General features: G+C 43.0%; 1 protein-coding gene across 7 annotated transcripts in view; it reads right to left on the bottom strand.

The window, feature by feature from the left end:
- Nucleotides 1–14,395, bottom strand: part of TTI1 (TELO2 interacting protein 1) — an 86,031-nt gene that overhangs the window by 64,459 nt on the left and 7,177 nt on the right. For 4 of the 7 annotated variants that reach the window (XM_029221167.1, XM_029221166.1, XM_029221165.1 and 1 more), the window contains exons 1-5: nucleotides 13,228–13,286; nucleotides 9,796–9,909; nucleotides 9,601–9,630; nucleotides 5,041–7,383; nucleotides 705–914 (exon numbers count right to left, since the gene is read on the bottom strand). In XM_029221167.1, coding sequence (XP_029077000.1) covers nucleotides 705–914; nucleotides 5,041–7,342 — 2,512 coding nt within the window. In that variant the 5' untranslated portion in view covers nucleotides 7,343–7,383; nucleotides 9,601–9,630; nucleotides 9,796–9,909; nucleotides 13,228–13,286. Of the gene's footprint in view, nucleotides 1–704; nucleotides 915–5,040; nucleotides 7,384–9,600; nucleotides 9,631–9,795; nucleotides 10,273–13,227; nucleotides 13,287–14,395 lie in introns of those variants that run through there. The other 3 variants (XM_029221163.1, XM_029221164.1, XM_029221160.1) reach the window with 3 other exon arrangements.

The following is a 14,395-nucleotide window of genomic DNA, read 5'->3' as shown; positions in this document are numbered from 1 at the left end:
AAAATGGACATAAGAAAAAATTGTTAGGAAAGATGCATATAGAAAGATGTTCAACCTTTCTAGCAATCAAAGAAATGCAAAATAAAATAACGAGAACCATTTTAATTTAGCAAGAAGTAAAATTGGTAATAGTCAATGTTGGCAAGCTTGTGGTGAAACCAGTATTAATCCTGAACTGCAGAAGAGAAGGTGTAAATTGCCACAACCTTTCTGAAAGACAATTTGGCAAGCATAACATGATGTTCATATCCCTGACCTAGAAATCCCACTTCTGAGATTTATACAGAAATATGCAAAAAGAAGGAAAAGGTCACGTGCATAGAATCATGCACTGCAGCACTGTTTATTAGAGTGAAAAGCTAGAAGCAACCTAAACTTCCCACAGGGGAATGTATACTTAGTGGCAACTATTAAAACATTAATTATGAAAACTCCATAGCAACATGAAGAGTTCCTTATTATATAACTAAATGCAAAAAGGGTATAATGCATTTAAACTGTGGCTGCAACCAAACAAAAACAGGTTTGCAAAAGAAAAGGATGGAAAACGACTACACACAGAGTGAGAATGCTTACGTTAGCATGGCGGGGGTTATTTGTGACCTTTCTTATTTCCAAACTTTCTATCATGATGTTTCATTGTTTTTACAATAGTCTGCTTCCAAAAGTAAAAAACAGCTGAGGCCAAAATAAATAATAGTTACCTTCTTCATTATCAAAATCCGAGACATTTCCATCTGCTACATCCTTTTCTTTGAGGTAGTTCAGCACAAACTGTTCAATGTCTTCGGCTGTTGTGGTATTCTCAAGTCCTTTCTCAAGACTTGCTGGTCTTTGGCTCAAATGACTTCCCTCTTCCCCTACACTTTGCTCTTGGAGTTGCCCAAGATGACCTGCGTCTGGAAACCACTGGGCTATAAATAAAGTGTTATAATGATCACCTTGGTCATTGACAACAGGCATTAGTACTTTCTAAGTAGAATAAGCTCTCTGCCATGGCCTGCACGTTGCCCACAGGATCCAGTCCCTACCTGTCTCTCCAGCCTCCTCTTCTAACCACTCCCGGCTGCCCAATGCGCCAGGTATCCTCCTGCCTTAGAACCTTTGCACATGCTGTTCTTACTATCTGGAATACTTTAACCTCCTATGTAGCATCTGGTTAATTCCAACTCACTTTTCATGTTTCAATACAAATATACGTTACCTAGTAAAGCCATTCCTTGACCCCCGCCCCCCTCCCAGCCCCGCCAATCTAACTTAGGTCTTTTATATGCTGTCTTATACAGCACCATGTTCTTTTCTTTCAACTCATCACAATTTGTAATTACTGTATTTACTTTGTATGTATTGTTTAGTGTCTGAATCTCCCATTAGACACTGTGTTCCATTGATCACCACTGGAAAGCCAATATGCCCAGCATGGAGTGGGTGCTCAAAATATATGCTGAATGAATAAATATGCTAGACTGGAGGAAAGCTACCAGTGACAAAATTCTGAGTGCAGGATACACTGCTCATTAGCGGAAGAGAGGCTCTGCAGAGCCTTGAGAACGGACACAGTCTCACATAGATATCTGATATAAAATGCTTCAGAAGGCTGGCATTTTCTCTCCAAAGCTTTTCCTTTTTTAGTGATGCTCCAATACTTCTGATGTGTCACCGCAGAATAAGCCTTAAACATTACAGAACCAGTGGTTTTCAAACCGTGTCTTGAGGAGCCCTAGGGCTCTGCAGAAATGTCTCAGGGTCACAACAGGGAGGGCACCCAGAGACAGCAGGTTAAAGGGTGGGAACAGAGTTTCTATGCCTTCTTTTACCAGCCCTGCTCTAATTTGAACTCTTTTTGTATACTGGGGTCCCCCAGGGCTTCATTTCAAAAAAGGCTCTTAATACTTAAAGAATGAATCAACAAGAAAACCCTATGGCCTGAATTTTTGCCCTCCTTTTGCAGACAGCAGGGGAGAAGTCTCTGATGACCTTTAGCACCTGCTAATCTCTTTTCTATCAAGGAGCATCTGCACAGAGCCACAGCAACAGCAGATGGGCTATGCCAGGGCCAGGCCACTGGGAGCAGCAGAGAGCAAATGCTGGATATGAGAGCGTTTGGTCCAGTACCTGGAGATTCCTACGTGAGGGGATCGATTATGCCATTTCTTCAGTGCCCAGACATAAATCTGTCCTTAATGTACTCGGAGGGACTGCATTCCCAATGCCAGGGCCCAGCATTTACACTGCTAAAAGTAGACATGCTGCAAAGATTATTTTCTAGATTTAAGGCAAAGCAGCTCGACCTCACTCTTAATGCAAATTAAACTATAATAAGGTGTACTTTTTCTCCTACTGGATTAGCAAAGATCAAAAAGCTAGGTAATATACAGTGTGGGTGACGGGGTGGCAAAATTGGCGCTCTCTTACATTGCTGATTGGAGTTTAAATTGGTGCAACCTCTTCACAGAGCAATTTGAAACTCTATCTATCACAGATTTAAATGTAATACCCTCTAAGCCAGCAACTGTCTTAGGAATATACTCTACTGGTATACTCAGACATGTCCAAAATGACCTACAGAGAGTACACTACAGCATTTTGGGGGTGGAGGGGGCAAAAGACTGGAAACAACCAAAATGTCCACCAAGAAAGGGCCGCTTAAATTATGGTGCAGCCACACAATAGAACATTATGTGTCCAGAAAAACACGGCCTTGCACGTGTGGATGTGGCACAATCTCCGAGTGCTGAGGTATGTGGTATGGATGCTTTCTCATTTTCAAAGCTACCCAATTTTTTTGTTGTTATGAATAATCACTGGATCAGTAGGTGGTGCTAAGCAGTAATTTAACTGATGGTTCTTGCCTTCACTGTGGAACCTAATGCTTTTTTAGTCAATGCCTGTGAAACACTGTGTATGTGGTAACTCAATTTCCTAAAAGACATACTGGGTTCTTTTAAAACCTTTTGGAAGTTCTCTGAGACCACACTTCCACTCCCATCTTAAAAGAGTGATCATCAGTTAGACAATTCGAATGACAAGAGGAAACGCCAGCAGGCAGTGCTACTTTGATTTGTGTGAGACCGATCCACGCCCCAGGACTGCTTACCATTCAAAAGGCAAGTGTGGTCTGGGTTATTTCAAAACTTTCAGAAAACCTATCCCCACTTTTGCTGGTTTTCCTAGGATGCTCTCAAGTCAAGCTTAACCATCCTCATTCTCCTCTCTGCAATTTAGAGAAAAGGTGCTACACAGGAGTCCTCTTTAGAGATGACCAAAGACACTGGCAATCCAAGGCAATTCAATTTTCATGGCCCAAATGGAGATATATCCTGAGAGGATATATTTAATAGGCCTTTTGTTAATATATTTTTTAAAACTCAAACTGACATGTAGTAGAGTTCCTTAAAACACTAAGGATGGAAGCCTGGGGTATATTTGGGCCATGGAAGCCACTCATAGTCTAAAATCTATAAGCAGTAAGCCAGTCTTAGGAGTGTTTCCATGTTCTTCTTGGTCACCACTGCCATCCCAGTGACTAGTCCAGCACACAGGCTTCCGAGTGGTTGCAAAATACAACCCCCACTCCTTCCCTTGGTCTACAAGGCCCCGTGGGATTCATCCTCACCCAGCCTTCCAATTTCATCTTGTGTCACTGTCTCCACAATGATCTCTTCTCCATTCTCCAAAGACCCCAAGCCCTTTCTTCCCTCCAGGCCTTTGCACCTGCTGTTCCCTTTGCCTGAATGTTCTTAAAAAACATAAAAATGATGTGACAGCTCCATATGTACTGATGGGCCCTTCTCAGCCTTCAGGTCTCAGCTCTAATGCCGTTTCCTCAGAAAGGAAGTGCCATGATCAAGTCCCCTGACCACTCTGCTACTGTCCTGTTACTCTCTTGCAGTAGCAGGAAAGCTCTTCTTCACTGCTGAATCCTGATTACTTAGCACAGTGTCTAACATACTGCAGGTAATCTTTACTGAATGAATAAAAGAATATGTACACTGCATGTGAACGTTCATGAATGAATGAACGAACACTGGAAGTGGTATCAGCTACAGGGCAGAGAACTGTCCCTGTTCAGTCACCTTCCTTGAGAAACGTTCTTACATGGTCTTAGCTTTTTCAGCTGACAAAATGAGGTCAGTGACCTTTCCACCTACTTTGGCGGCTATTAGAAGTACTGAAATAAATACTGGAGGTATGCTCTTTGGATAAAAGGAACTCATGTATATAGCTCATATATATATATATATATATTTTTTTTTTTTTTTTCATTCGAAGATTGACTATCCAGTGAAGGGATTCTCTTTCTTATAGTCCAAAACTTTGCCATTTTAATGGTGGGTAACACCTCCAACAGACACCCAACAGGGTGAAAGGGAAGTAGAGAAATTCAAACCACCTCATACAATTAAAAGGTTAAAAGAAAGTTTCTAGACCTGCTCTGTCCAACATGGTAGTCACTAGCTAGCTACATGTGGCTATTTAAATAAAAATAAAAAATTCAGTTCCTCAGCTGCACTAGCCACGTGTAGTTATTATATTGGACAGAACAGATATAGAACAGTTCCATCATCACAGAAAGGTCTATTGGACAGTACTGTTCTAGATTATCTGTGGACTGAATAATTTAAGTTAGCCCTGTTCTCCATTAGCATAGATACTGCTAACTCTAAATATTGTCAGAAGCAGTCCGGTATATTGAAAAGAACAAAATTGTCATAAATCCTGACTTTCCTCCTTATTGTGTGACCTTGGCTAAGTAGGAGCTCACTGAGCCTTAGTTTTCCTTACCTGCAAAATAATGTTTACCTTTAGTCTGCAGGGTTTATGTCCCTGGGACAGAGCAGGGGTTCAATAGATGGTAGAGATTATTAAAAGTATGAAAACATAAGCAATGGAACTCTACCGTAACATGTGGGACCAGACAGACACCTATTCAAATAACGTCCTCCATAGCATAACCCCAAACAAAGAAAAAAACAGTTAGATGAACAAGGATACTAGTCCTTCCCTCCAATCAGCATTAAAAAAGGGCTCTCAATGTACCTAATGCTGCCAGCAGGGCATGCAGTACACTGACAAAGGAAGTTGTTCTCTTATCATAAAACTGGTCCAGGGTAGCCAAGACATCTTGAACCACATCTGCCACCAAAGGGAGCAGGCTAGCATCTGAGTTCTGTAGCATGACTTCCAAGACCTTCGGGGTATGCGGGTGGAGAGAGAGATGGCGCAGATTTAAAGAGATCCCATTTACCAAGTAGTCTGAATTCTCATTGATCAGCTGCTGCAGGGAGTCGTAGCCACAAGCCTGGCAAATGGCCGTCATGGTACTGACGGCCGCCTGACTGATAAGCAGGCTTTGGTCTCCAGCTTTCTCCAGGACCGGATAGAGGGCTGACATCAAGAGCAAACGGAAGTCTTTCCCTAGTGCGTGTGCAAAGTGGCCAATCCCTTCCAACTGGATGCATATTTGCCAGATGTTGCTGTTCATGGAGCAGATCGTGGGACGTGGCTTTGAGAAGGTGGGAGAAGAGGTAGCCTGGCAGGTGTGTGCACCAGATGTGAGGGCCTGAATGCCTGACTGCATCATCGTCAGCTCCCCTCCCACCTCTTCAGCTTCCAGGCAAGTGACCAAATACCAGTTTTCTTGGCTTGTGTATTCTTCAAGTATTGATGTCACGATCTCCCTCAGTTCCTCTGGTTTTGTTTTAATGTGTTTTTCATGAACATTCTCTACCCCTAACCCAGCAGCCCCTACAACCAGTTCATTGAGGATCATGGCGGCCTGCTTCCGGTAAACCACAGACTCATGGTACAGTTCCATAAAGGGATCCACGAGCAAGTAGAGGTTCCCATAGAAACCAAGAAGCTGACAAACCTGCCTCAAGAGCAGGAAAACCCTCTCATCAGTGAAGAAGCGAAAATATCTCCTCTGCATTTGAGCCCACGGCCGGGAGGCTGAAGTCTCTGGAGAAGTGCTCAGATGCTCCGAGTTCCAATGCCGCTCTTCAACGATTTTGACGTCGGCCACATCTAATTCCAGAACTTGGATAAGCGCTTTGGAAAGGCGCTGGAGATGGGCCACAGAGTTGAGGACAAAGTTCACTTTGGGGCCCAAGAGTTTCAGGTACCCGAGTAACAAGGAGAGAGTAGACAATCTGCCCTGATCGTCTTGGGAGTTCATCAGGCGGGGAAGGGACGTGGCAAGGGAGTGCAGGTTTTCTGACAAGATGTCAGCAAAGGCTCTGCTGCCCACCACGACTTTCTCATCTGCAAAACGTCTCAGAATTTTATTGCACTGGGCTTGGACGTCAGGACTCTCATCATTTACCAGACTCACCAGAGCCTTCAGAAGTGGACCAGCCGATTCGACCAGTGACTGACTGCACTTCAAAAGAAGGGCCTCGACAAAGTCTATCACTTCCAGCCTCACCTTCCAGTGTGGGTGAACTGAAACGCACTCGATTATCTTTTTAATAAGGACAGTCAACCTGTCGCCGGTATTTTTTACCCAATTGGCTTCCCTGTGAACCAACAGCTCCGCTACTCTGTGCTCCACGGCAGGCTTTTCTCGGACCTCTGAGACTCTTCTGAGCTGTTCATCAGCCATAATGAAGCTCACTGTCTTGTAAAAGACCTTTAGGGAAGACACGACAATGCTGTGCCCTTGTTTAAAGTCTCCTGTGATGACCCTGGTCAGTGTAGTTGAGAGGCCAGGTAAAAAAGAAGCAAACAAATCCCCCAGCTGCTTTTGCTCAAGTTCATCCAAGGACCTTGGATGGTCTTGACACTCACATTGAAAGAGCAGAACCTGTATACATTTTAAGGCAGCCATTTTAATTTGTTTTGATTTCTCCTGTTCTGCTAGGCCTAACAATAAAGACACAGCAAATCCTAAACGAGGCAGAATGGAGGGCTCATAAATAGTCAGAATGATGTCCCCATAAGCCGAGTGCATTAATGCACTGAGGCCCTGGATCACAGCCAATTTCAACTCCTCTGACACAGCTGCAGGTTTCTGAGAGTTGGGTGAATACAGGCAAGCAGAGAGTTCTGAAAAGAGTTCCTGGAGAAGTTCTTGTTCCTTCACACATGTTGAAGAGAGGACAACGGTGATGCATTCCACCACACTCTGGATCAAGTGCTCTCTTTTGGGGCCCGGGGTCTTCAGGGTAAATCGCAAAGGGAAGAGGATGTACTGCTGAAGTTCCTGAAGGGCAGAGTCACTCACGACTTGTAACTGTGCCTGCAGACGCTCCACATTCTCCACTGTCTGGGTCTTTGTGAGCTGAACACAGATGGGACGCAAGACGCCAAAGGCCTCCTCTGGGGTATCAAAAACCGCCATTGTGCAACAGGCTTCCTCTCACTGAGCAAACACCCTGCAGGCTGGAGGGAGGAGGCTTTTCAGTAAAGAAGGCCAAGCTCAAAGAAAATACAAAGTGAACTTGCACTCATTCATTCAACAGACATTCAGTGCGGGCTTATGTACCAGTCACTCCACACGGTGCTAGGGGAGCAATGGAACGGAAAAGAGCCGGTTCCTAGTCTTAGGGAGCTCCCAGTCCAGGGAGGGAAGGAGATGTACAGTTACAACACAGTCTCTTAAGAATTAGGCTAGGCCTGTGCTTGTGGTCCTACATGAGTATAGAAGACGTATGCGTCATAACACTCAGAAAGCCAGGGTGGGTTTCACAGGAGGAAGATGCTTGAGCCAAGACTCAAGGGAGGAGTGAACTGGAACCTGTGGGCTATTCTAAGGAGTATGGATTTTAACCTGTGGTAGTGATGGAGAGCCACTGAAGGTTCTGTCTTTTTTAACTTGAGGTATAATATACATAGAGCGAAAGGCACTAGTCTTCACATAACAGCTCAGTGAATTTTAATGCACGCAGAGACTCATAGAACCACTACCCAAAATAAGATATATAATATTTCCAGCACCCTGGAGGGCTCCCTCATGCCCCTTTGCAATCAATTCCTATGTCCCCTGCCCAGAGGTAACCATTACTCTGACTTTTATCAGCCTGGACTAATTTTGCCTGTTCTTGTCATGGAGAGATTTCAAGCAGAGGGTGATGGGAACAACTTTATGCATTGAAAAGACCCCCTGGCAGCCAGTAATACAGGAGAAGACTCAGAGCTGGGTGAGACTGAAAGCAAAACAAAATGAAAGGGAGCGGCCAGAGAAGCGGGAAAACCAGGAGCGCACACTATCACAGAGACCACGGGAGAAGAGAGATTTGAGCAGGACGGAGAGGTGGATGGCAGGCAGGCAGTGAAAGGAGACAGGTTTATAGGTAAGTGAAGGAGCTGTGCGACTTTACACATGGGCTATCAGCCCATGACTTTGCATTTCCCCTCACAGAGAAGAGGCTCTTTTCTCTGTGAGGGGAAATGCAAAGTCATGGACTGATAGCGAATAAGAAGGCGGGTAAACAGAGGGCTTGAGGAGAGAAATAAAATTCTCAAATATTCCCTTTGGGGAAGCAGAGCATGCTGGGAAGACACAAAAGTGTGGCCCAAGGGTACTGAGGACCGAGTTGAAGCTGGAGACCATTAAACATGCACAACTGTAAAACGCTGGTGCCGGACGGAGGCTTAGAGATCACCTGGGCTGGTGGTGTCTCCTCTCTCTCTCTGTCTCAGCTCTACTTGCTGGGGGCTTCTGAACAGATGATGACAAGAAAGTGTCCGCTGCTTCTCGCTGTCCCCAGTAGTGCTGGCAGGCAAGTGGTGCCTGGTGGGTGTGCGCAAGACCTGCTCAGCCCAGACAGCTGGTGCTGGATCTCCTCCATGGGTCAGGAGAGGGCTCCAGGGCAACAATCAGGCTCTCATACCCTGGACAGAGTCTGGTCCACAGAACTCCATGAGAGGAAAGGCAATGCTGGTCTGTGAGCTTCCTTGGGGGGATATCTCCTGGTCTGTGACCCTCAAGAAGCCAGGGAAGGGAAGAAGCTCAAATCTTCCCTATTCCAGACTAGCAAAATGCCAGGTGTGGAGGCCAGAAAGCTGGGCCAGGGACTACTGACACCCCATCAGCACCAGCTCAAACACTGATGACCCCGAGGCTACTGTGCCACCCCTTGCCCAAGGTACTAGTATTTAGAACAACAGAAGCAAAGGAAGTAACCACTTAATGGGACCCAACAGTCAGGAGCAGGAAATGCAAATATAGCACCCTTGAGGTGGTGAACCTTAGTTTAACAGAAATGCTAAAGGAGACAGACAAGAATATGAAAAATAATTAAGACCAATAAGGAAATTCAATTACAAGACAAAAGATATTTCTTAGAATTTAAAAACATGTCTTTCCACACTAAAAAAGCTCAATTGATTAAAAAAAAAAAAGGCGGTTAATTGCTGAGATCCAATTAGTGGCTGGGAAGATCAAGTAGAGCTATCTTAAAACTGAGCAAAAATACAAAGAGATGGAAAATGTGAGACTTGGAGCACAGATCTGGGAGAACCCACATATAAATAGCTGGGAATTCTGGAAGGAAAAAAAGGAACAGATGGAGGAGCTAAAACAAATAAATAACTGAAACATTTCTCTGAGCTGCAAAAGTATTTATCTGGAGATTGAAAAGACTGAAGGATACATACCTAGTCAAATTGTGGTAAAATTCCTGTACACTAAAAGATAAACGGAAAAGAAAATCACATATGTCTTCAGGAAGAAACAACAAATAACTTACAAAGGAAAAAGACCGGCTTTGGACTTCTCATTTGCAATAGAAGACAGTGGAAGAGCATCTACTGACTGCAAATAAAGGATCGTGGCCCCCAAACCCTACTTACAGCAAAGATATTCAGCTGTCAGGGTGAAAGAGCCGTATGCGAGGATTCAGAGAGGGTAGCACCACATGCCCTACCAGAGGACTCCATTCAAACAAGAAGTGACTTGAAACAGACCTAAAATGGGAAGATGAATGAAGAAGGAAACGTTGCTGAGTAACTTTTTTTTTCTTTTAGCATGGAAAACTTTCTTCAAATAAAACGTTTAAGTGGAAGCCCAGCACGTAAAACAGATAAAATCAGAGGGTCTGGTTAAAGCTGGGGTGAAGGCAATGGCCGGGGGCTCTGCATCTCTCTTATTTATCTCAGGAGTTTCAAGACAATAACCTGGGGTCCCCTGAACTATGTTCTCAGATTATATGACAAAAACTGTAATACAGCAAGTGAGGTGAGAACACAATCTGTCCCAAACTGAACTTATCTGCTTTCTTCTGTATTCCCTTTGTGATTTATGGTCCTCACCTGGGCTAGACGCCTTAGCCTCTCTGCTTTCTTTTACCTCCTTCTTAATTCCACTGTTCCCTTAAATTTCATCAGTTCTACCCCTTCAACATCTTTCAAAGCTGCTGAGGATGATAATCATCTATTTGATATTGGACTGACCGTAATGGTTTCTTCTCTGGCCACCCTTGCCTTGTGTGCTTGCCCTTCTTGAATCCATATTTCACACTGACATGTAAGTAATTTTTTTAAAACAAAAATCTGGATCACTCTTTTCCATGTTTAAAATCCTTCACCTGCTCTTTGTAGCCTGCCTAAAGTACAGACACCTTTCTACCATGACATACAGGGCCCTGCACCATCAGGCCCCTGCCTGTCTCATCAACCTCATTTTGCACTGCTTCACCCCTTGAACTTGAAACTGCAACCATGTGAAATTATAAAACTTGCAATTTCCTAAACAGGTCGTGCTATTTCATATTCTCCTCCTTTCTCCTACCACTGTACGCACTGCTATTACAGTATTTAGCATGCTGAATTATTTTGTATATGCCTGTTTTACCTACTTTAGACTGGGCAATCCTACACCTAGAACCTACAAGGGCATCTGGTATATGATAAGCACTCAGAAACATCTGTACAGATTCTCCTTTCAAGTAGGATATAGTAGGGTATGGCAGGCCAATACTCCTGGTGACAACTAGAGAAACCAGATAAATTATAAAAAGCGTTTCTTAAAGCATCAAATAGTTGCAGAAGCAACAAAGACCAGATGAACTAATACTCTAGTGAAGGATGAAAGTTCACAGTGAGTCAACAATCAATAGTTGGGTTTTTTTGTTTGTTTGTTTGTTTTCCATTTGCTGATCCTGGACATGGCTCAGGATTACGAAGAGGCCCAGGCTGAGGGCTGTCACTGAGGAAAAAGAAACCACGATGCTTTTAACGTGGTCATATAGGACTGGAGTCCTATATGTAAAACCGTAGTCTTCAGGGATCTCAAAATACATGACTTCTGAGAGAAGGCCGCTGCTGGGGGACAAATGGCTGAGAAATGTCCAAACAAATGAAAGAGATCAACCCACAGATTCAAGTAGCTCAGCAAAGCCCAAGTTGACAATACAAAGAGAAACACACACAGACACATCATAGTCAAACTGCTGAAAAACCAAAAGTATGGAGAAAAATCTTAAAAGTAATGCAGCAACAGAAGTGACAGGCAACTTCTCTAAAGAAATGATGAAATCCAGAAAACAACAGAATGACGTCTTTAAAGTGTGAAAAGAAAGTAACTGCCAACCTTGAATTTTACACCCTATAAAACTCTTTCACAACTGAAGGTAAAATGCAAGACAATAATGCACAAAAGGTTTATGGATAGTATAAAATGAGTTAAGTGTATTAAGAGTCTAGCAGTATCAGGAAGTGATAAAAAAAATCTGTATTAGACTGTCAAGAATGCATGTTGAAATCTATAGGGTAAACTCCAAAAGAGCTATAAAAGTTCAGACAGTGGTAAAAATGGGATAATTAGTACTTCTGATTGATCCAAAACGTGAAAAATGAGAAAAAGGGAAGCAAAACTGGTGGGTCAAACAGAAAACAAATACTTAATAAGATGGTGGACAGAAGCCCAATTGAAACACTGATTACATGAATTCAGAGTTTCTCAACAGTGGCACTACTGACATTTTGGGCTGGATAATTTGTTGGTGGAGAGCTGTTCTGTGCATTGTCAGATATTTAGCAGCATCTTTGGCCTCTGTCCCCAACATGCCAGTAGCACTCCCCAAAGAGTACCAACCAAAAACGTCTCCAGATACTGCCAAATGTCCTGTGTAGGGCAAAAATCGCCCTGGATAAGAACCGCTGGTATAGAATCAACATAATCCCAATCAAAACCCCAGCAGCATTTTTATAGAAAGTTATAAGACGACTCTAAAATTGATATGGGAATGCAAACAACCTAGAATAGCAAAGACAATCTTGAAGAAGAGGAATTAAATTGGTAAATTTTGGTGGTGTAAGTTTTACACTATCTGATTTCAAGATTTACTGTAAAGATACAATAATTAAAGGGCAAAAAGAAAGACAAACAGATTAGTGGAACTGAATAGAGTCCAGAAATAGCCCCCACATATACAACAGAGACTCCATATATAGACTCACAAAACTGACAAAGTTGACACTGAAATCAACTGGGAAAGAGTGGTCTTTTCAATTAAAGGTACTGTGCCACCTGGCTATCCATATGAAAAAATATATAGGTCTTGATTACATCTCATACTAGATTTAAACATGAAACGTCAAATAACAAAGCTTTCTGAAGAAAACAAAGAACGTCTTTGTAATCTTGGAGTAGCCAAAGATTTCTTAAACAGGACACAGAAAAGAGCTAACCATAAAAAAAATGACAAATTGGACTATATTGAAGTTAATATAAAAGATTTTCTATAAATCATTAAGAAAAAGACAATCCAACAGAAACATGGAAAAGAAGTTGAACAAGCATACCACAGTAGAGGATATCCAAATGGCCAATAAACATATGAAAAGACATTAACATCACTGCTCCGGAAAATGCAAAATAAAACCACAACAAAATACCATTACACACCCACCAGAAGGGCTAAGCTGAAAAAAAGGGGAAAAAAAGAAAAAGGAAAAGAAAATACTAGGCGTTGGCAAGGATATAAAACAACCAAAACTCTCATTCAATGCTGGTAAGAGTGTAATTGATACAACTACTTTGGAAAATCCTTAGGCAATATCTATTATTCTAAAGGTAAACATACATATGCTGTATGATCTAGTAATCACATTCTTTGGTATATACCTAACAGAAATGCATACATAAATTTACCAATAGATGTGTTCTGGAATACACTATCCACAACTGTCCCCACAAAGAAACTACCCAAATGCACATCTATAGTAGAATGGATAAACTGTAGTATATTCTCCCAATGGGATACTATACAGATGAAGACTTACCACAATTGGAGATCTTCAAAAGAATGGGTTATGGGCTCAGAAATACATAAACCAGCTTTCTGTAAGGAAGAGAGTATAACAAATTGCTAGTATGGCATGACTATAAAGGCAATCATATACCTTTATGGAATGGTCATGAAATCACACCTGTGTGACAATATGTCGATTACAGAAGGAACTGCTCAGAGATTTAGAAGCTTAGGAGTCCTAGATTCTATTCCGATAAAATGCAACACTGATTAAAGTGGCACTGCAAAGTTCGATGTTTATATAACTGACAGCAACTGGCGTATTCTGGCCCAGAAAGTGATACTGGGATGAGGCATTCAGAACAAGCTGATTCTCAGGGTGAGCAGAGAAAACAACCCAGAGTTCAACTGTGACAGACAGTGACTATATAAACCAGTTCTTGACTCTAACCCTTTCTGTGTTCAGTGAACCTCTTCCGCGGTCATAGAAAGCAGTCACTGGGGAGGTGGGAGGAGAGAGCTGCAATCGGAGTGCTTGAGTGAACCCATTCCCCTGGCAGCTTCTTCCCCTCCTTCCCATCTCTTTCTGCCTTTTCACAGGAATGGGCTGTGTAAGATCCCTGGGCCATGGCATCCAGGTGGTGCAGACAAACGGGACAATCTATAGGTGCTATACTTTACAGACACTTAAAAGATAAGACGCTAGACCACAAGGTACTTATTGTATCATATAGTTAAAAAGTGAAAAAGGGAGGAAAAACCCGAGAAGTACAAAAGGAACTTAGAAAAAGAATGAACACCAAAAGGGAAGGCTTCATGGAGGGAGGAGGATATATGTTGGGGTGGGGGGACTACACACTTGGGGCTGCATGGGAAGGCTGTTCAAGGAACAATACCTCACAAGCAAAGGCCAGAAAGCAGAAAAGTTGTAGCCCCTAATAAAGGCAGAGACGAGAGGGAGACACCGTCATGGCAAGTGAGCCATGCCTCACACAGGGGTGATGTTCTGATACAACCACCTGCTCGGGGCCTTTGTAACTTGCTGTTCCACGATATATCCTCACAGCTTGCTCTCTCATCTTTCAGGGCTTTACTCAAATGTGAGTTCTGAGGGAGGCCTTCTCTGATCACCCCAATTTAAAACCGCAACCCATCCTCACTCCTCTCCTGCCCTGCACTCCCAATCTCCTTCCCCTGTC

This window comes from Monodon monoceros, unplaced genomic scaffold (genome assembly GCF_005190385.1).
Source record: "Monodon monoceros isolate NGI ecotype Baffin Bay Population unplaced genomic scaffold, NGI_Narwhal_1 Super_Scaffold_13, whole genome shotgun sequence".
In the NCBI taxonomy this organism is placed as follows: Eukaryota; Metazoa; Chordata; class Mammalia; order Artiodactyla; family Monodontidae; genus Monodon; species Monodon monoceros.
Note: the sequence above shows the minus strand (reverse complement) of the source record. Positions and strands in the feature narration are given on the sequence as shown.